General features: G+C 41.0%; 1 protein-coding gene across 1 annotated transcript in view; it reads left to right on the top strand.

Moving 5' to 3' along the window:
* Window positions 1–2,107: 2,107 nt before the first annotated feature.
* LOC134737809 (uncharacterized) overlaps window positions 2,108–22,092 on the top strand; it is a 70,597-nt gene continuing 50,612 nt past the window's right edge. Inside the window, exons 1-2 of the mRNA XM_063648808.1 lie at window positions 2,108–2,241; window positions 10,624–10,814. Of these exons, the coding sequence (XP_063504878.1) occupies window positions 10,690–10,814 (125 nt within the window). The 5' untranslated portion in view covers window positions 2,108–2,241; window positions 10,624–10,689. The remainder of the gene's footprint in view (window positions 2,242–10,623; window positions 10,815–22,092) is intronic.

The raw sequence follows: 22,092 nt of genomic DNA, 5'->3' as shown, positions 1-22,092 counted from the left end.
GCACTTTGGTTTGCAGTTGGATTTGGCTAGTGGAGGAAGGTCACATGGCCACTTGTTGTCACACCCCCTTGCCCTGGCACTGTCTTAAGAGCAGCCATGTTCCTCTATGGTCACAGAGTCTGGTGGGCTTTCTTCTACGGTGGCTGCTCTTACCAAGCTCTGATAATATTATTTCCTGTCCCCTGCCTCTTTAGGCCTAGTGATAGCAGTGGCTTCTTGCCACTGGTAGTTTTTGGGTTCCTCAACATCCACTGTGGTTCCCTTAATCCTGCCCACACCTCTGTGAAGGATCCCACCGCTAAAAATGTCCTTCAAAATCCCAGCTGAATGTGCTGTTTCTTTCCTGCCAGGATCCTCATTGACACAGGAAGGAGCCAATTACATTACTGAAAGATCCAGAAACTGCAATGAAATAATCTAATCTGGTTAATAGTTTTATTATGTAGAAAGTATTTGCTTTCTACATCTATCCACATCTTAGAATTACACGACCTGCTTACTTTTGCTTTTCGTATTATTTGACAGCAAGTGCTCCCATAACCTTCTTTCAAGACCTTTTGATTAGAGGAGATTATTTTCAGTTTTTTTTTGCCAGAGTAGACTCCAATCCTTTCTTTCCTTATTGGACTCTTGTCGAGCTGACACTTGCTGTACACATTCCACAAAGGCCTTGAACCTGGCCTCTGACCTCCTGAGATCCTTGGCAGCGGCCACTTTTGTTCCACATGCACCTAACCCTGCCATGTTGGGGGGATTTTATGCTTTGAAGTCTGGATTCAGCAACTCTAAGCTGGCTGTAGGAAATTAATTATATGAAAATAAAGTTGAAACCACAAAATCACCTGCTAACCAAAATTTGCTAAAATGAAATTTCCTTAAAACACCAGTGTTAATTCATTCCGCAGATGAATGCCAGGTGTGACAAATGAATCCTCTATGCTGTGGAGGTTGACAGATTCAGACCTTATGGAAAGAGGAACTATAGCCAATCCCAAACCTGGGTCCTTTCCAGAAAGGAAAGCTGTGCCTTCTGGCACAAGACCAAATTACCCAACCTGGGATCTGTTTGTAGGATTTTGTCTTATTAATTTTTATGGCATTTTGCCTAAAACGAAGGGCACACACAAAAAATCTGTATTTGGTTGATGTTTCAGATGAATGGAAGTTTAAATTAATAGATTAAAATCCATACTTAGAATTCTAACACTGTAAAGATGCAGCTGGTTAATAGCTAATTTAATGTAGCTAAAAGAATAAAACTTGTTTAAAAACAGGAGGCTCTACTTTCCAAAACAAATTTTGGTGGTCACTAGTGTTAGTTACGAATTTTCTCTCTCTTCTTCAGGATTGCACTTCCTGCCTCTTTGAGATTAGGTATGGTCACATGGCTTGCTTTGGCCAATGAAATGTGAGAGAAAGTGTCAGGTGTCAGTCCTGGGTGAAAACTTTATGTATGAGTGTGCTATGAGTCACACTTTCTTTCTTTCTGCTGTTATATCCAGAAAGGCTTGTGATAGTGGCTACTGCATTGGCCTGAATCCCTGAGTAAGGGCTGGGGAAGTAGAGTCCCTATCAACCCAAGGTGATCATGTAGCATGAATGAGCAATATGGCTTTGTTGTTTGAGGCCAGTGAAATTCTGGGATTATTTTTCCCCCATGTAACTGAGCCCATGCAGCAGTGACAAGTTCCTGATAACCTCATGCTAAAACACAAAAAGAATAGTCTCACAAAAATACTACATGAGGAATACAGTACTCCCCCCTCGTCTCTGGGAGATACATTCCAAGACCCCCTGTGAATGCTTGAAACCATGGATAGTACCCAACCCTGTATATGCTATGTTTTTTTCCTATACATACCTACTTATGATAAAGTTTAATTTATAAATTAGGCACAGAGATGAAAAACTAATAAAATAGAACAATTATAACAAGATGCTACCATAATCAATCTTGTGCTTTGGGGCCATTATTGAGTAAAATAAGGGTTCCTCGAAGACAAGCACTACAATACAGTGACAGTTGAGCTGATAATCTAGATGGCTACAAAGTGACTAATGGGTGGGGAGGCAGACAGCACGGATCCCCTGAACAAAGAGATGATTCACATCCTTGGTGGGACGGAGCAGGATGGCTAGAGATTTCATCAAGCTACTCACAGCAGCATGCAATTTAAAATTCATGAATTATTTATTTCTGGAATTTTCCATTTAATATTTTTGGACCACAATTGACCTCAGGTAACTGAAACTGTGGGTAAGGGGGCCTACTATATTATATTTGGGAGTTGCATTTCTGATCAAGGACTAAGCAACAAATAAACCTAACAATCATACATATAACCTGTAGGTGTTATAGTGAAACAATTTTACGTTAGAATAGATATATTTATAAAATAGAAATTCAACAGCTATAAAATTTCATTATAATTTAAAAGTCTTTTTTATTTTTTTGAGACAGAGTCTCACTTTGTAACCCAGGTTGGAGTGCAGTGGTACGATCTCAGCTCACTGCAACCTCCACCTCCCGGGTTCAAGTGATTCTCCTGCCTCAGCCTCCTGAGTACCTGGGATTACAGGCATGCACCACCACAACCAGCTAATTTTTGTATTTTTAGTAGAGATGGGGTTTCACTATGTTGGCCAGGCTGGTCTCAAACTCCTGACCTCAAGTGATCCAGCAGCCTCGGCCTCCCAAAGTGCTGGGATTACAGGTATGAGCCAGCATGTCAGGACATAATTTAAAATAGTCTTATGCAATGCACACTGATTCTGTAAGAAACCCCAACTATGCTGTGTCATTAGTTTTACCTACCAGAAATAATAGAATTTTAGAAACTTGATTTTGTTGTTGTTGTTTCTTTTTGTTGTTTGCCTTGCTTTCCTGAGCTTTGAGGAGCTCTGGTGGAGAGCAGGGAATGGAGGTGGCAGGAGGGGAAATGAGTTGATGCCTTTTTTATCTTGTGACAAATATTCCTGCTAGGTTCTAAAATCATTCAAACTACTCTCAAAATTGCATTTGTCTGTTTCAAGAAGTCATGGCATCCAAATAGTTGAAGACCTCTTTGAGTATTTTCATCCTGCACACTTGTAGGGCAGGGATTCTCGACTTGGATTTGTCTGGTCCACTTTCTTAGCAGGTTTGTTTTCCTCTTTCTTTTTCCCATTAAACAACAGTGGGTTACATTTAAGGTAAAGAAATTGGATCACAGAGTGTCTGAGGGCTGTGGGAAGGAGGGAGATAGCGGCCGTTGCACCTCTGCTTTGAGGATAATTTTGTGTATTTATCAAAAAACCGTTCCGTTTATTTTTTAGCACTAGGTGGTAAAGACTTAGCTCCCACAAGCCTCCCTGAGTTGGTTCCTAGTTCTGGCAGCAGTGGCCTCTCAGGAAGTTACCAGAAACTTCAAAACAGCCAAAAGAGAGTCCTAAGTGTTCTTCAGTGAAGTAAGAGGTTTAATTTTCCATGGGTTGCCTATTTTAAAACTATGCAGACAAGATTAACTTGTGTATTTTTTCCAAAAGAAGATGCAAAAAATTTCTGTCTCATGGAAGAATCATCCCTGAAAATGTTCTTGCCTGATAAGACATGGACCAGTTATTTTTTTTAAATAGATACCCAGATTCTCAAAATTTTTTTAAAAAATGAGTCCTAACATCTTACTGTTTACCTTATTAATTAGTAAGTTAAATAACATATTTGAGTATTCTTTTTATATTTATCTAAGAGTCATGATTGCAGCAAAGGCAGGCAGGGAAACTGCATTGTCCATCTTCTTGCTGGACCATGGCAGAAATTTAAAGCCAACAAAGCCAAATTAAAAGCTGGATTTAAAGCCAACATCGATATATAATTCACATGCCATAAACTTCACCTGTCTTCAGTCTTTTAGGACTGGAAGTAGTTTTCAAATGATCAAAAAACATTCTAGGAAGAGAAAAACTAAGCTATTCGAGAGCAGTTTTGCTCAGTGTCTCAGGACGGTAACACCACCGCTAGGTTTCTGATGGTCATTGGATTAAGGAAGGTGTTTGTGAATCTTTGTTTCCCATAAATGTCATCAGGACTCTTCTTCACACAGGGATTGTATCCAACCAGAGCGTTCTGTTTTATTTGGTCTGAGTTTGCTGATGTTCTGTGACAACCAGCTCCGGATGTTTTATAAACAATTAACCCGACAGTTTGATGGATGAGGGTAACATTTGGGTATCATCTGCACTACAATGAAAGACAGATGATTATTTTTGACAGAAACGATCACCACTCACAATGTGGAAATGGGGAAGCCAGATCCCCGAGTCTCACACTGTCTATATAATTAGGGCCAGGTCAAAACCCACTTGAGAGTAGGCCCAATAGCCTGGGTGACGGACCTGATTTGGGCATTGGATGTGAGCTGCAAAGGCACACAATGTATTTTAGAAAAGCCTATGTTTGCAGTTCCAAATGTGAGTGAAACAAAGAGAAAGAAAGGCAAGTCCAGCTCTGGCAACACTAGAATCAACAGGCCACCATTGGCCCTGGGATTCATTTTAATTCACAACGTAGTTTTTAAGGTTCTTTAAGTTTTGTGTCCTATTTTATTCCTTAATCAGTTTTTAAAAATTGACATGTAATTCACATACCATAAACTTCATCTGTTAAAATGTACAATTCAGTGGTTTTTAGTATTTTCGTAGATATGTGCAACCATCACTCTCTTTCCAGAATATCCTTTCCATCACCCCAAAAGGAAAGCCTGTACTTATTAATAGCCATTTTCCCCCAAACCCTGGCAACATGAATCTACTTTCTATCTCTATGGATTTGCCTATTCTGGAGTTTCATGTAAATGGAATTATCTAATATGTGGTACTTCGTGTTTGGCTTAATTGATGTAGAATAATGTTTTTGTGGTTCATCCATGTTGTCACATGTATCAATATTTTATTCCTTTTTATGGCCAAATAATATTCCATCATATGGATAGACCCTATTTTGTTTATCCATTCATCAGCTGATGGACATTGGGCTTGTTTCTACTTTTTGGCTCTTATGAGTAATGCTGCTACAATTATTCATGCACAAGTTTTTGTGTGAGCATATGTTTTTCCATTCTCCTGGGTACATGCCTGGAAGAGAAATTGCAGTATAAATGGTAACTCTATGTATAACTTTTGAAGGAACTATCCATTAGATTTTTAAATAAATCAGGTGAGTATCAGTGTGTCTTCTCATCTCTGTAAAAAATCTGAATTCTTCAGGAAGAAGATGGTGATAGTAGAAAAATGCATAGACCAAGTGGTTTGTGGAATGCAGTGAGTGGGAACTGTCCCTGCAGGTGTCTGAGTCTATGACAGCAGCAGAGATACTGGTTTCTTTTTGGGAGGGAAGCATATCCATGTCGCAGCCAAGGAGCAGGCACATCTGCCACTAGCCAGTGGGGATGGGTGGGATGACTGATTTTTCCTTTTTTCTTTTTCTTTTTTTTTTTGACAAAGTCTTGCTCTTTCAAACAGGCTAGAGTACAGTGGCACAATCGTGGCTCACTGCAACTTCCACCTCCCAGGTTCAAGCAATTCTCCTGCCTCAGCCTCCCAAGTAGCTGGAATTACAGGCATAAGCCACCATGCCCAGTTGATTTTTGTATTTTTAGTAGAGATGGGTTTTACCATGTTGGCCAGGCTGGTCTCAAACCCTTGACCTCAGGTGATCTGCCCGCCTTGGCCTCCCAAAGTGCTGAGATTACAGGCGTGAGCCACTATGCCCAGCCGATTTTCCCATTTTTTTAAATAAAACATCAGCCAATCCAGAGAAATACATTTTGTACCTACTATGTATGCCGCACACCGTGCGATTGCTCTGAAGGGTACTAAGAAGTATAACACAATGATCTTGGCTGTCTAGGACTGGATGGCTTAGCCCTGGGAACCAGATACACATGTCCTGCAAAAATGTCTTAACCAAATATCAAGTCATATAGTATAGATTATAGGTTTTCCAGGGAACAGAGCATTCAGTGTGGGCTGTGAATATATGTGGGGGTCCCATATTCATAGTTTCATCCAGGAAAGGGTAATGTGAAACTAAACTGGGTCTAATTGTACATATGTGATTCATCTTGCAATGGAAGAAGCATCTACTTAGCTGCCTTTTCCTCCCCCAGGCACTGTCTGTCCCCAAATTCATAAGACCAGTGAACCCTGCTGGGACAACGATAGGATTTGTTTTGATCACATGGTAATTTTGAGCAAGAGGGCCTGGAAGACATATGGGCCTTGTTCCAATGTTCTATGAAGAGCAATGTGTCCCCTGGGCGAGTCACCCGACCTTCTAGACTCTGGCCATAGAAAAAAGTGGGCTTTTCTGGACACCAGATGCCTCCATGATTTGATTTCTTTTTGGTATATGACTCACATGGAATGATTTTAAAAATTGCTGTGGACCAAATAGTGTTTCTGTCCTTTTCTGCAGCTGAATCTGGGCACATGGAGATGAAGCTGAATCAGTATTTTTTCTACACTTAATTCAATTCAGCACAGCAGGATCTGGATGAGGCAGGAAATGAGGAAGCAAAGGAACCCAGGGTGAATGTGAGAGACGAAAGTTCTGGTTCAGCTTAAAGTTAAACCAACACAAGGGTTAGATGGGGCATTGTGTAAATCAGCATTTTGTTTCTGAATCAGAGACAGAGACATTTTGGGTAACAGAGATAGGAGACATTTGAGCTGCTTAGGGGGGTTTTGTTCTAAGTTCATACTTGAATTTCTTAGAAATCAGAGTTCCTATCATTTTCCCAAAGAACACAGTGAGGATTTGGCCTCCTAGTCATTACTGATCAATTTAATACCATGTTAACAGTAGTACAGCAGTTTTGCAAAAAAAGGAAGAAAAATTCCAGAATTCTTTGGATTTAATAACATATAGTAATTTAGAGCAGATACATTTAATACCAGTGTTCAAGGCTAGCTACATATGGCATGGAAAATATTTTTTAAGTTGGTCAAATCCAACAAATTGGAAAGTAAGTGGATCAGCTATAAATCTGTGAGAAGGGCAAAGCCATAGGGGTGGACCTCCAGTTTGTTGGAGGTTTCACATGGAGTGGCCCCCAAGTCACTAGAATTTAAGGTTCCTTTTGCATGTCTGGAAAGGCCTTTGAAAATCAAGCATAAGAACTATTTTATGAGAGCTTACTATGTGAGCCAGGCACCATTTTGAGTATTTTCCATGTATTAATTCCTTTAATCCTCAAAACAATTCTATAAGCATGGTAGATGCAAGTTACTCTCAAATCATTCAGAAAAAAAATTTAAAAAACAGAGAGAGGGAAAGAAAGAGAAGGATAAAGCAAGTGGGGAAAATGCTGCACAGGAGGAAAGTGAATAAAGAATAAATAGGGCTGGGTGCATTGGCTCGCACCTGCAATCCCAACACTTTGGGAAGGTGATGCGCAGGTGGGTCACTTAAGCCTGGAATTTTGAGACTAGTCTGGACAAATGGTGAAAGCCCAACTCTACAAAAAATACAAAAATTAGCTGGATGTGGTGGCATGTGCCTGTGGTCCCAGCTACTCTGGATGCTGAGGTGGGAGGATTGCTTGAGCCCCAAATGTCGAGGCTTCAGTGAGCCGAGATCGTACCACTACTCTCCAACCTGGGCAACAGAGTGAGACCCTGTCTGAAAAAAAAAAAAAAAAAAAAAAAAAAAAAAAAAAAAAAAAAAAACAATAAAAATGAGGAAATAGGATTTCTTTGTACTAATCTAGCTCTAAGTTTGAAATTATATCAAAATAGACACTTCACAAAAGTACCCCTATGAAGAAGATGTTGTTCTCATTTTAGAGATGAAAAAACTGAGGCACAGAGAAGTTAAGTAACTTGCTTTTGGCCCCCTGACACCAAGTGGTGGAGCTGGGATTCTAGATCATGGTTCAGGGAGGTTGATAGGGAAAGAAACACAGATATAGAAATACTATTAGTTATTCAAGGGGTTATTTTGATCTTTGTTGACAACTTCATACTACAGACCGAATATTTGTGTCACCACCCCAACCCCAAATTTACAGATTAAAATTCTCACCCCCAAGATGATGGTATTTGGAGCCCTTGGAGGTGTTTAGGTTATGAAAGTGAAGCCCTCTTGAATGGAATTAGAGACCCCTCACTTCTTCCACCATGTGAGAACACAGTGAGATGATGGCCATCTGTGAACTAGGAAGAAGTCCCTCATCAGATGGCAAATCCTCTGGCATCCTGATCTTGGACTTCTCAGCCTCCAGAACTGTGAGTAATATATTTGTTGTTTATAGGTAACCCAATTTACAGTATGTTGTAAAAGAAGCTCTAACAGACTAAGTCACCCCGGAAGCATAATTTTGGTCTTGTCACCAAGCTTAGCATTTGGGTGCTTGGGCAAATCTAGTGGAGAGGCAGGCAGGCTACGGGAAGTGGAAACTATGAGAGCCAGGAGGTGCCTAAGATATCATCTCATTGATTGCTCTGCGAAGTGTGGTCCTTGTGCTGCTGCTGGCCCAGACACTGTTACCTCTTTATGGCCAGATAAGTACAGAAAGTATGGGTAAGCATTTAGAATTCTTATAGAAATTTGACATTGCTGCACCTTCCAAATATCATTCTTCTGGTAATCCATTTTTTTATTGTATTTCACAAAAAAACAGTCTACAATAGATTGGGGTAGAGGGAAGAAAGGAAAAATGTGTTCCTTCATTACACATTTACAGGTGAGACAACCAAGGCTTGGAGAAGTATTCTGAGAGCTGTTTCAAGGTCTCATAATTATACAGTGGGAGAAGAGGATCTCGAACTGGGTCTTCTGCTTCTAGCTCCGGTGCCTAGCAATCTTTAAGGGATGCCATTCCTACTGAGCCCTCACACATCCTAGGCAGCCGTAAGGGCAGCCTAGGATCCATCTCTCCTTTTTCTGCAAGTTGCCCCTGGGTACCAAAATAGGAGCCAGAGCTCTGACTAAAGACTGCCCATATCAGTCTTCGTTGGATTCAAGCTCTGGGCTTAGGGAGAGAGGACACCTCTCTGGGAACATTGCTGCTGACATCTCATTGTTCCCTGCCTTTACTGCTCACTTGCTAGTTATTACTTGGAAAAGATTGATCACTGGTGAGAAGAAATAGGAATTCAGGTTATTAGGAACGTTTCCCAGGATATAGCACCTTTTTAATCCCACAGAAGTTCATAAATTTTCCAGCTGTGCCAGAGGCACATGGTTGCAGAGCATGAAGGCCAACTGGCACTGTAAGTGGAACAAGTGGAAAATTCTGGCTGTGAAAGCCAAAAGGAATTCTTCACCTTAATTAAGAAAACGCTCTGCAATATTGAAAGTCTAGGTAGAAAAGATAAGACTTGGCGTCTGACTTCTTTAAAATGAACTCTGCTTAATTAGGACTTAGTTAACATAAATTGGAAAAGATCAAGACCAAAGCGCATTGAATTGGGTCCAGTTTAGGAATTAAAACTGTACAGTTCAACTCCTGCCCTTGACAGCAGTTCTGCCTTCTTAGTTTTATAGGTAACAAACTTGATCCTCTTCCTAAGGGAATGTGCATAAGCTATCTGCTTCTCTAGGGGAAATGAACTCTAGTGATTTTGAGAGATTACATTTAAAGGGCAATTTTCATTTACAGTTATCTGATTCAATAAGTGTGGAGCTTTGCATCAACCAAGAACTTGTTTAGGACCACTCTCGGTGTCCAGCTGCTTGCAAAAGTCAAATCAGTAAGCTATGTAGGACAAAATGTTACTCAGGTTGAATCACTTCATATTAATGAAATGTAAATAAAGCCAGAGAAAGGGAAATTTTAGAAATCCAAATAAACACCCTTAATGTGATTTGTCTTCCCAAACAGTTCCTTGGATTCTCTTTTCTGTGTGGTCATGTCTCAAATGCCTTTTAGTGATAACCCTGAATACTCCACATTTCAACAAGATACAAACATTTCTCTCTTGTGTTCTTATTTGCTGTTTCTGTTAGAAACATGAAAGCCACATCAACTAGATGGAAATCCTAGAGGAATTTAAGAAGAAAAGATCAATTGTTTGACAATAAACGTGGTAAATCCCATGTGATCAAATAAATGCTTATACATGAAAGCAAGAATATTGTACTTTGAACTGTTAACTATAAAGTTGGGCTAAAAATGATTGGGCAGGAGACCTGTTGGTAGAAGTTGTATTTCAACACAAAATCTAAAAAGTCTTAGATGACGAGGCAAAGATCAGTGGACATGTGAGAGCTCACATTTTCTACTACTGAGGTTGTTTTGTTCTTGGTTTAAGCAAATGGATCTGGGATAATCTAGTTTTTATAAACTCCTGCAAATGAAGTGGCTTTAGTTATGTTGCAGTTGTTGAAAAGGACTGACCCTTCCCTGTAGCTTTGATGTACAGTGTGAATTTGGCAAAGGGAACTTAAGTTTGCCTTTCAGTGCTGAATGTCACCATTACCCAGGCTCATGTATCTGTCAGAAAAATTAATTCTCTCCTGGTAAAGCCCCTTCTGTCTCAGGATCATGTGAGATTCACCACACAACACTCACTAAACATGGTATCATTTTTACATAATGAGGGAGTGAGAACTGGAACCTGATTTCATATTTTTTCCCACAGATTTTGCTTTCTACTCTTGTCAGTCATATCTGCAAGGCTGACAGTTACCAGGGGCTGTGGCCAGGCATGAGGGAGAATGTGTCATTGCTGGCTGCGTTGGTCATAGCAACGTGTCTGCCTCAGAACAGATCCAGCATGGACGAGCAAACAGAAAAATGTGTAAGAAGGCTTGTGACTGAAACAGACCAAAGGTGAGTGCTGAGACTGTCCATCAGAAACTTTCAATGATCAGTAACAGGATATTCACACAGTCATTTTACTTTTCAATAACTTATCAGGTTGCCAAGCAAATAATTAATAATGGTTTGTCACTGGTTGGCAACTTCTCAAAAAGTCTATGGTTGAAAAGGACACTCATTTCTCATAACCTCAGCCAGTACTGAATTACGATGTCAATCAGCAAATGTATCAAACACCAGAACATTGTGTTAAGAGCAGCTGAGGCATCAATATGAGTGAGACATATTTCTTATTCACAACAGAAGCTCAGAGTCAGTGGAAGAAAAATATGTAAACACGTTTTTCTAATGCAATAAGATGAGGGCTATAATAAATGTACGAAAAAAAGTGCTACAGGAACACAGATGGAGGGTTGATTGATTCTGCTTGGGAAAGTCTGAGAACGCATCACAGGGAAAGAGAATTTAGCTTCCTGGAAAGATGAGTAGAATTTATTAGAAAGGAGGCTATTTTAAGCAAAGAAGTGCATCATATGCGAAGGATGATGTCAAGGATGTGCTTGTCATTTTCAGGGTATAAGCGTAAAGCAGTTTCTTTGTCATTATCTCTGTGTGTTCAAGAGGTATATTCTCCCAATAAATCTAATTTTCAAGGCTATTGTCTTACTTTGGACTCAAAATCTAATTTGCAATGCAAATCTGAGCAATGACCTCTTTGTTTCAACGGTCTCAGACTGCCCCTAGAAATGATGAATGCATGGGTCCCATAGGTGAATGCATTGGTCCACAGGCAGAGAGAATGGAGTTCCAAGTCAGTCAGGCCAAGGTTCAACACAAGGAGCTGGGATCTTCAGACTGGAAGCTGAAGCAGGTTCTATGGTCATTAGCTGCAGAGGCCAGCCCAGAAGACCAGGGAGACTTCACTCCAGTAGAGGCCAGAAGAAGATTCCCACTATCAGCTTCAGATTCCTCTTTTGTAAAATGAGCTAGTTTGACTAGATCTTTTACTGGAAAACTTTGTTTCCTAGGCCCCAGGGTTCCATGAAGGTTCTTCTGTGGCTGGTGATGAGAAAGAGTAAGGCCAAGTTGGGAAGGCTAAATCACCTCCACCCCTTCACTTCACTGGAGTATTCTGATTTCATTTGTTTTCATACTGGCAATCCACATAAGATATAGTTTGAAAATGGTATATTTTACAGTTCAGACAAAAAGGAAAACCTTGGAATAGAGAATTAAGTGCTGATTCTCTATGATTCCAAGCCTCCTTTACTTCCTCTGAAATCCCATAGCACTTGATTTATGGCTTTTTATAACACTCAATTTTACCCTGTGTTATTTTTTATGTTTCAAAGACGTGCACTTGTTTTTCTCTTATGGATGTTTTTGCTCAATGAAGGCAAGTACGTGATGGCTAAACCTTCCCAGACACACTGGCCTTCTTCCTGTTCCTCAGATTCACTAAACTCATACTCTAGGGACTTTGCATTTGTGATTTTTCTCTATCCAGAATATATTTTCCCAGATCTCCATGAAATTTGCTCCTTCACTTATTTTAGGGACCTTCTCAAATGTGACCTTATCTGATGACCTTTCCTAAACACCTTATATATAAAATGTAATTCCTATTCTCCTTACACACTCACACACACACACACACACACACATCTCTTTATTCTGTTTTAGTTTTTCCATAGCACTTAACATCACTTGACGTATTTTATGTTTCATTATTTGTTTCATGTCCGTCTCATCCACTAGAATGTAAATTCCAGGGGCCAGAGACCTTTCTGTGTGGGTCACTGATCTATCCTGGACACCTGGAACAGAGTCTGACATGGAGTTACCACCCAGTCACTGGAAGTATTTAAGACTCAGTTGCTGTCCAGCCAAGACCTCCTATTAGATAAAAATTAGATCCCTCTTGCAGTGACTGACAGTTCAGCCATGTTTTCTTATTGTCTGTAACGTCCAAACCAGTGTGCCAACACAAACCACCTCCTCTAGTACTCACAGTCTGAATAGAATTGTAAAGAAAGAGCATGGGATTTGGAGATGGAAGATTTGGATTTCAGTCTTAACTGTCACATACTAGTGGGGTGCTTTTAGGCAAGTGACTTAATCTTTCCAAGCTTTAGTTTCCCGACCTGTAAAAATGAGGTAATAATTGACCTGTCATATAAGGTTGCTATGAGGATTATCACAAGTAAAATGTGTGAAAAGCGGTTTGTAATTTGCAAATGACCACGTTAGATGTGGCTTCTGGAAAATGAAACAGTGGAGAAACAGGACTCTAAGTTGCCCTTAAGCCAATACTAGTACTTCTGGCAACTACCTAATTTCTCTGGAAATGGAGATAAGAATACCCCTTTCTGTTTGAAGGTGGAGAAGTGAATCAGATTATCTAACTGAAATACCCTCCATTTTTATGATTCATGATTTCATGTTTGTGATGAAATCAGTAAGAAAATATTGAGCACAGAAAGTATTTTTACTGATACTACAAGGTTTTCAAATGAATAGTCCCCCTAAACAGTCTCTCTTAGCCCTGTAGAATCATCTGTTACCATATGTAATGGGAAGGCAACTTTCCATTCAAGATTTATGCTAATTTCTGTTTCCCCATATTTATACTATGTGCCTTAGCCCCATAGATTCAGAAAATAAATTATGTATCTATGGAATGCATTTGACCCTTAGCTTAAATTGCCTTTCCCAGTAAACTATTTTTTGTTTATTACCATTGATATAAAATGCTTGAACACTCAGAAGGCAGTGTGTTCAGAGGCAATGAACACTGAAAAAGGAGTTAAGAATTTAACTTCTTGTCATGGTTCTGTCACTAGCCAGTTAAGCAGCCTCAGGCAAGTTGCCATCTCTCTGGGCCTCAGTTTCCATATGCATGAGTATGTGTGTGTACATATTACATACATATTTATATATACTCTATGTAATGGGGAGGGGAAAAGTCACATGAAGTACCAACTGCAGACTCAGAAAGAGAACTGCCTTTGCTTCAGAACACACCTTATATGGGCATGTTTGGTTATGAAAATGAGACCTACTGACCATAGCTTGACTGGGCTAGGACTGAAACAAAAAGGAACATGTTTCTCTACATTATAGAAGAAAAAGATACTGATGAGGTGACCTGGGAAGAGAGAGATACTGGAGAAGGGGCTATGAGCGGGAGGAGACAGGGGAGGCAAGTCCTAGTAAAAAAAATAACCAGAGGCTGGGACTCGAATGAAGAAATAAATAGACACCAAGAAGCTCTGAGTGATGGGAAAGCTCTGAGTGACGGGATAAAGCAAGTGGGGAAAATGCTACACAGGAGGAATGTGAATAAAGAATAAATAGGGCTAGGTGCATTGGCTCGCACCTGCAATCCCAGCACTTTGGGAAGGTGACGTGCAAGTGGGTCATTTGAGCCTGGGAGTTTGAGACTAGTCTGGACAAATGGTGAAACACCGACTCTACAAAAAATACAAAAATTAGCTGGATGTGGTGGCACGTGCCTGTGGCCCCAGCTACTCTGGATGCTGAGGCAGGGGAATTGCTTGAACCTGGGAGACAGAGGTTGCAGTGAGCCGAGATCACGCCATTGCACTCCAGCCTAGCGACAGAGCAAGATTCCGTCCCAAAACAGGGACAACTGATGTCTGGTGAGGAGACATTTTCCTGATGGACTGGGAGCAGATCCAGTGGACTAATAGACATATTTGTGCTGGATTTGTGCTCTCTTCCTAACACACTTTGTCTCCCTCTTCTAGGCCCTGCTATCTGCTAGATGTTCTCTTGCCTTAGTGTCCTCATGGCTATGCTTGGGGTGCCAAGTCCTTGGCTTTCCAGTTGCAATTGCAATTGCATTTTTTTTTTTTTTTTTTGAGATGGAGTCTCGCTCTGTTACTAGGCTGGAGTGCAGTGGCACAATCTCGGCTCACTGCAACCTCTGCCTCCCAGGTTCAAGCGATTCTCCTGCCTCAGCCTCCCAAGTAGCTGGGATTACAGGCATGTGCCACCATGCTAGCTAATTTTTCTATTTTTAGTAGAGACAGGGTTTCACTATGTTGGCCAGGATGGTCTTGATCTCCTGACCTTGTGATCCACCCGACTCAGCCTCCCAGTGGAAATTGCATTTTTAAGAACAACTCTTTTCAGAAGGAGCAGTGGATGATGTTGGTGCTCCCAATCAGGCCTCCCAAGATCTTTTTTCTTTTTGAGGTGGAGTCTCCCTCTGTCACCTAGGCTGGTGTGCAGTGGTGCCATCTCAGCTCACTGCAACCTCTGCCTCCTGGGTTCGAGTGATTCTCCTGCCTCAGCCTCCTGAGTAGCTGGGATTACAGGCATGCGCCACCACTCCTGGATGAGTTTTGTATTTTTAGTAGAGATGGAGTTTCACCATGTTGGTCAGGCCGGTCTCAAACTCCTGACCTCATGATCCACCCGTCTCGGCCTCCCAAAGTGTTGGGATTACAGGCATAAGCCACTGTGCCCGGGTGATCTTTTTTTCTTTACCATTTTCGTGTACACTCATATACCCCTTTGCTGTGCATTTGCTTCTAACTCACGGCTTCTGAAGCTCTTTCGAGTACTGCTTTCAGGTTGCCAGGGCCTGTGCAGAGAGCCCCTCCAGCCAAAGCGCCTGGGCATTTATTCTCTCCACCACGCTTGTGGCCTTGATGAATGGCCTACAGGTGAGGTAGGTATGAAAGCCCAGTGCTCTTGCTTTTCTTGCCTGTGGTACAAATTGGAGGCATAACTTACACTCCAGAGGTCCCCTGCAGGATCAGGCCAAGACTACCCTCTGTAGGACTTGCCTGCAACGACACCCTTGCTTGGCTTCCTCCCTTTCCTGCTGTCCTCCCTGATTTAAATTTTTATTTTAGGTTTGGGGGTACATGTGAAGGTTTGTTACATGGATAAACAGGTGTCACAGGGGTTTGTTGTACATATTATTTCATCACTCAGATATTAAGCTCAGTACCCAATAGTTATCTTTTCTGCTCCTCTCCCTCCTCCTACCCTCCCTTCTCAGGTAGACTCCAGTGTCTGTTGTTTCCTTCTTTGTGTTCATAAGTTCTTATCATTTAGCTCCTGCTTGTAAGTGAGAACATGCAGTATTTGGTTTTCTGTTCCTGTGTTAGTTTGCTAAGGATGACAGGCTCCAGCTCCATCCATATTCCCACAAAAGACATGATCTTGTTCTTTCTTATGGCTGCATAATATTCCATGGTGTATATGTACCACATTTTCTTTATCCAGTCTGTCACTGATTGGCATTTAGGTTGCTTCCATGTCTTTGCTAGTGTGAAGTGTGCTGCAATGAACATTCACATGCATGTGTCTTTATGGTGGAATGCTTTATATTCTTCTGGGTATATACTCAGTAATGAGATTGCTAGGTCGAATGGTAGTCCTGAGAAGCAGTCTTAATAAATCACTCACTCACAAACCCCGAATCCACATCTCAGGGAGCCCAACCTAAAATCACCCTCTATCTCCTGAAGTGGAGGCTTTTAACCCTTTTTAGATACCTTTAAGTATCTGATAAAAGGTCTGAGCAGTTTTCCTCTTTTTTAAAAATAAGTACTGCTGGGCACAGTGGCTCATGCCTGTAATTCCAGCACTTTGGGAGGCTGAGGCGGGAGGATCACTTGAGCCCAGGAGTTCAAGGCTGCAGTGAGCTATGATTGTGCCACTCTACTCCAGCCTGGGCAACACAGTGAGACCCTGTCTCAAAAAACAGCAACAAAAAAGTGCACATGCCTATAATTGGTTTGCGTTTGTTCTATAGTCTTAGAAGTATGAGAGAAGCCTCATCCTTGATTTTTGCAAATCATATCTGACTCAGCCTTCCGCCCACCAGGTGGTTGAGAAATCCAAGGAGGGCCTTTCTCATTCTTCCTCACTCTTCACTTGGGATCATACAGGAAACCTGGTCCAGAAATGCTGGGAAGGGCAGCAGGATTTCGTTCCATGCTCTCGGGTTTTTGTTCTTCACTCAGGGGTACTGTTGATGATGTGTGGTTCTGCTCAGCGATCTGTGCTCAGGCCCTCAGACTGCAGCACTAGCGTTCAGACTCTCCAGGTGCATAGCAGGAAGCACACACTCAACTTAGATGAGGCCTTAATACATCTGCTGTATTCTATGTGAGCCCCACCACCAGATCTTGCATGGACAGCACCTCTCGCCTCAGTCTCTACCCCAGATCTGTTTTCAGGAACCACCCTGTAGTAGCTTCATGAAGTTACCTCACCCCTACAAACCAGCCATATTCCCTTTGTCTTCCCTCTTCTAGGGCAATTCCATGTCTGCCCTCTGCCTCCAGCAAAGAAATGGATAGAGGTAGTCTCCAGGGCAGAACTGAGTCCAAGGAGCACTGAAAAGTGAAGAACGGCTATCTCTCTAGAAGGAGGAAGGGAAAAGTGCCCTTTTATTCATTTACAGACAAAAACTAAATAAGGCAGACATTAATGACTCAATAAAATATCCCATCCCCATACAATATTGTATATGACCCTAGGAAGTTCAGTGTTCTCAGTACTCCAGGTTGTAAACACCTGACCTAAAGGAAAGGAAGTAAGAAAGAAAGCTGTCACCTATCCTACCTGTACCAGCCAGTGACCAGGATGCTCGACTTTAGAATTAAAATGTCTCTCCTTGATCTAGAATGTCTCTATCTTATGTCCGTGGCTTCCCCCTCATCCAATACCAAAGCTGTTTTAGTTGAAAGAGAAAGTGAGGCAAGGCTAATAGAACCTTTGATTTTACCAAAGTACCTAATTAACATGCAAGGACGTGATGTTGGTACCATTTTTTACCATTGTTGGCATCATGTTGCAATTATGACAACACTTGTTGAACCTGTTAAAAACAATGTCATTCAGAGGCTTGTCTCATGAGTTGGTGACAGGCCTTGGGCAAAGTATTTTGGCCAGGTGATACCAGTGGTAAACATTCCCAATAGTCAGATGGTGGCCAGAGACCATCAGCTTCTCATGAATAGGAAACATGTATTATTCATCTTTATATACCTAGCAAATAGCATAATACCTAATATTATTACTATTACATAGTAATACTAACATTATTAATAAGTAAGTGTTAGGTGGACCTAATTCATCTTAAGTGAATTTTATTTGCTGATTAGCATGAAGGATTATGTTAAAAATCTTTATAAATATCTCCTTTTGGAATAGGAAGATATCTTTATATTTGCACTTGCTGTGTGCTTCACCTTCTTGAATATAATAAGGTCACATCTCTTTAAATATTTAAATTAAAAGGACCCTGAGTCCTATCCCGCTATTGCACAAACATTGCTCGTTACCAGAGTGCTTCCTCCTATAAAAGAACCCTAAACACTTAATCCAGCCACAAGGTGGTTGCTCCAATCTCATGCTTTTATTGGAGTGGGAACCCAGAAACCTCTCTTTGAGGCTAGAGGACTCAGTTTGGGGGACCACATATTTCAGAAGTATCCACCATGTGACTGTTGCTGCCACCACGGCTGGAGGCCTGTTATTGTGGTAGAAACCAGGCAGCTGCTGCCACGGCACAGTGTTCCCACCCGAGTTACTCTTCTTGCTCCTAACTCCTTGCCAGGATAAGAACTTAGATGCACCCTCTTGGGCTGGAGGACCCCATAACCACCACTAGAAAATAGTTATCCCATGTCAAAATTGCCTCATGTGCTCACAATGGTGTAGCTATTTAAATTCACCTTTGTCTTAGTCTGTTTGGGCTGTTACAACAAAATACCACAGACTGGGTAATTTATAAACAATAGAAATTTATTTATCATATTTCTGGAGGCTGGGATGTCCAAGATTAAGGTGCTGGCAGGTTCAGTATCTAGCGAGGGCCCATTCCTCATAGATGGAGTCGTCTTTCTGGGTCCTCACATGGCAAAAGGGGAAAAGCTTCCTCAGTCCTCTTTATAAGGGCACTAATCCCATTCATTAGGGCTCCACCCTCATGACCTAGTCACCTCCCAAAGGCCTACCTTTTGATGCCAACACATTGGGAATTAGATTTCAACTCATGAATTTTAGAGGGACATAAACATTCAGCCCATGCAACCCATGTGCCCACTTCCCCACAGCCCCTGTGCCAGGGAGCTGGGTCAGAGGTGATGCAGCATTGTGCCTGGACTTAGCTGGGCCTCTGCATTGCTCACCTCCATGGGGCACCATGCAGACAGAACACATGCTTACTGACATCTCTCTGGAATTTCCTATGCCTGTCTTCACCTGTCTAATTTTTTTATCTATTTCCAGTGCCAATGCCATACTCAAACTGCCAGTATTACACAATAAATAATGCTGAGATAGCACTTTGTTCTACGACACTTTATGTTTACATAGTGCTGACATGTCTATCATCTTATTTGATCATCTCTTCCTCACACTAGCCTTCTGATATATGGGGACCAGTGTTTATATTCAACCCCGTCTTATAAGGAGGAAAGTGAGAGTAGACCAGGTTAACTAACTTGTCCAAGTCTTGTAAGTGGCAGGCCTGGATTTTGAACCTAAGTCTTTGTGACCGCTATATTCATTCAAGGAGTTTTAAAAGGTTTTGGGGTCAGAACCTTCCTCTAAGGTGAAATTGAAAGCATAATCCCATATATTGAACAGACAAATATGGAGCTGTTATCACTGGAGAAGGAGTATGGGATCCTTGTCCTCCCTAGCAACCCCATGTAATATGGTTTGGCTCTGTGTCCCCACCCAAATCTTATCTTGTAGCTCCCATAATTCCCACGTGTTGTGGCAGGGACCCAGTGGGAGAGAACTGAATCATGGGCGTGGGTCTTTCCTGTGCTGTCCTCATGATAGTGAATAAGTTTCACAAGATCTGATGGTTTTAAAAAAATGGGAGTTTCCCTGCACAAGCTCTCTCTCTCTTTGTCTGCTGCCATCCACATAAGATGTGACTTGCTCCTCCTTGCCTTCCACCATGATTGTGAGGCCTCCCCAGCCATGTGGAACTGTAAGTCCAATAAACCTCTTTTTTGTGTGTAAATTTCCCAGTCTCTGGTAGGTCTTTATCAGCAGTGTGAAAATGGACTAGCCACATAGTTGCTAAAAGCCATTCCAAGTCCATCTGAAAGTCTATGATTCTTAACTAATTTCATGTGTGCAACTGATGTTGTATTTTATTACCTCAATTTTACAGAAAAGAAAACTGTGATTTGGAGGTGTTAAAATGCCTTTGTTTACTTTCCCTCTTTATCTGCCTGGTTGATATTTGAAAACAAAACTCAGCCTTGGCATGACAGGAGGGAGGAAGGGAATGTGTTCACATTTGGTTTGTACATTTGTTACTGTTTTCATAATGTGAAGTTAGTTCACACTAGGCAGGTGAACCAAGTCTTCACACATTGTCCTTTGCCTTTCTTATGCCTGTGATGTTGAGGTTTTAGTGGAAGTCACTCTTCATCAAGTGGAAGCAATGCCTGCTATAAAACAGCTTTTATTCATTTGGTCACCAGAAAGGAAGAATACTGTACTAATATTCCAGTGGAAACTTATAAAATATTAAATGATAACAGTGATGGCTGCAAAGAGAAATCTTGTTGGTCTCAGTGTCACATTTATGATTATAGAGGATTCTTTAGGATTTTATAGAAAAAATATTTAAACTAAAGTCTATTTTTAAATATCTGATTCTAATTTTTATAAAATAGAAATTTGTTCATTGCTCATGCTCTTCAAACATTTGGACCATGTAAGAAAGTGGTTGTAATACTGGTCAAGTGTCCTGCCATCAATTGAAGCACAATCAGAGATCAAGCCCGAATTCCTTCACGACCATCTCCATTTAATTGTGCTGTGGCATCCACTTAAATAGTCACATCGATGGAAAACCTTTAACATCATGCAAGTGAAATGTTACTTTGAAGAAAATTCCTGACATTTGTTTCATTTGGTTTGCTAGTGTCATTTCTCTTGAAAGACTTACTCATTTACCCTACACCTTTTCAAAATGGATCAAGTGGTTCAAACAGTGAAAAACAAACTGTTAACAAAGACTGAAAAAAATCAAACCCATGCAAATGAATCAGTAACACATATGTTAGCCAAGAGGGCAAAACCCATTATTGTAATTAAACATTTATTTTTGTCCCGGGATTTCTGGTATCCAGGGCAAAAATGGTGGCATAAGAGGTGACAAAATTCTTATCTACTTGTATAAAGCATGTCAGTTCTTCAGGAAGGACAGCCTTTTTTCTAGTAATAAATTTAAAAAGGAGTCTATGGTATTGGTGTGACTCAGGCTGATACTGGTCCTCTAAACAAAATTTTAAAATGTTTAAATGAGATTAAATACATTTTAGAAGTTCATGTTTTCTGTGTTAATCAGAACAGACTGAGTCTTGCTATGGTAACAGATCTTCAGATCTCAGTGGCTCAACCCAGGAAATTTTTATTTGTTGCTCACATCATAGCGTGATGCCGGTAACATGGATTTCCTGGGTCACTCTCATTTAAATAGAAACTCGGAGATCTGTTCTCCTTCCACCTTGTAACTCTAATTCTGCCAACTGGTAATCCATCTTTTCCAGCATACAGATAAGGGAGAGAGAGGATGAGGGGGTGGGGAGGATTGCACGAGACACTTTAGAGACCAGGCCTGGAAGAGAGACATATTATTTCTACCCACATACCATTGGCCAGAATGCAATCATATCCCTCTAATATTGTCCACAAGGGCAATGGGAATATATGGTATTCCTCTGTTCCTGGAGGGAAGAAAGGGGATGAATGGGCATCTGGGCAACTTCTGCCGTGTCTAGTATTCACCTTACAGCTTTCCCTCCTCTCATCTTTAACTCTGTTTCAAAACACTTTGGTCCCTGAGGGTTCCGTGGGACAAGGAATTATGTCCACCAATTATGCAAATATAAAGTAAAATTATTATATTAATATAATTTATAATAAAAAAATGTCTTTGTACCAATCAACTGAATACTAAATATTGGGGCAATTTTTGAGCATGTTTCTATAAGTGATGAACTTTTATGCACTTAAAATGAGTCTCTCTCTCTCTCTCTATATATATATATTCAATAAAATGAAATGACTGTTCTCTCTTCGTCATCATCTGAAGCAGCTCTCATTTTAATTGATTCTGTATTGGAGGGCCCAAGTAAGAATTCTTTCATATAAGAATTCCTCTTCTGAAAAAAATGTTTGAGAAGCATCGGATTCACATAGCATGCTCCCTTGGCTCAGGCGAAAGTATCCTCAAGGATCAGAACCATCTTCCACTAAAGCCGGGAGC

Source organism: Pongo pygmaeus, chromosome 12 (genome assembly GCF_028885625.2).
Source record: "Pongo pygmaeus isolate AG05252 chromosome 12, NHGRI_mPonPyg2-v2.0_pri, whole genome shotgun sequence".
In the NCBI taxonomy this organism is placed as follows: Eukaryota; Metazoa; Chordata; class Mammalia; order Primates; family Hominidae; genus Pongo; species Pongo pygmaeus.
This window is presented reverse-complemented; position numbering and strand designations above follow the sequence as displayed.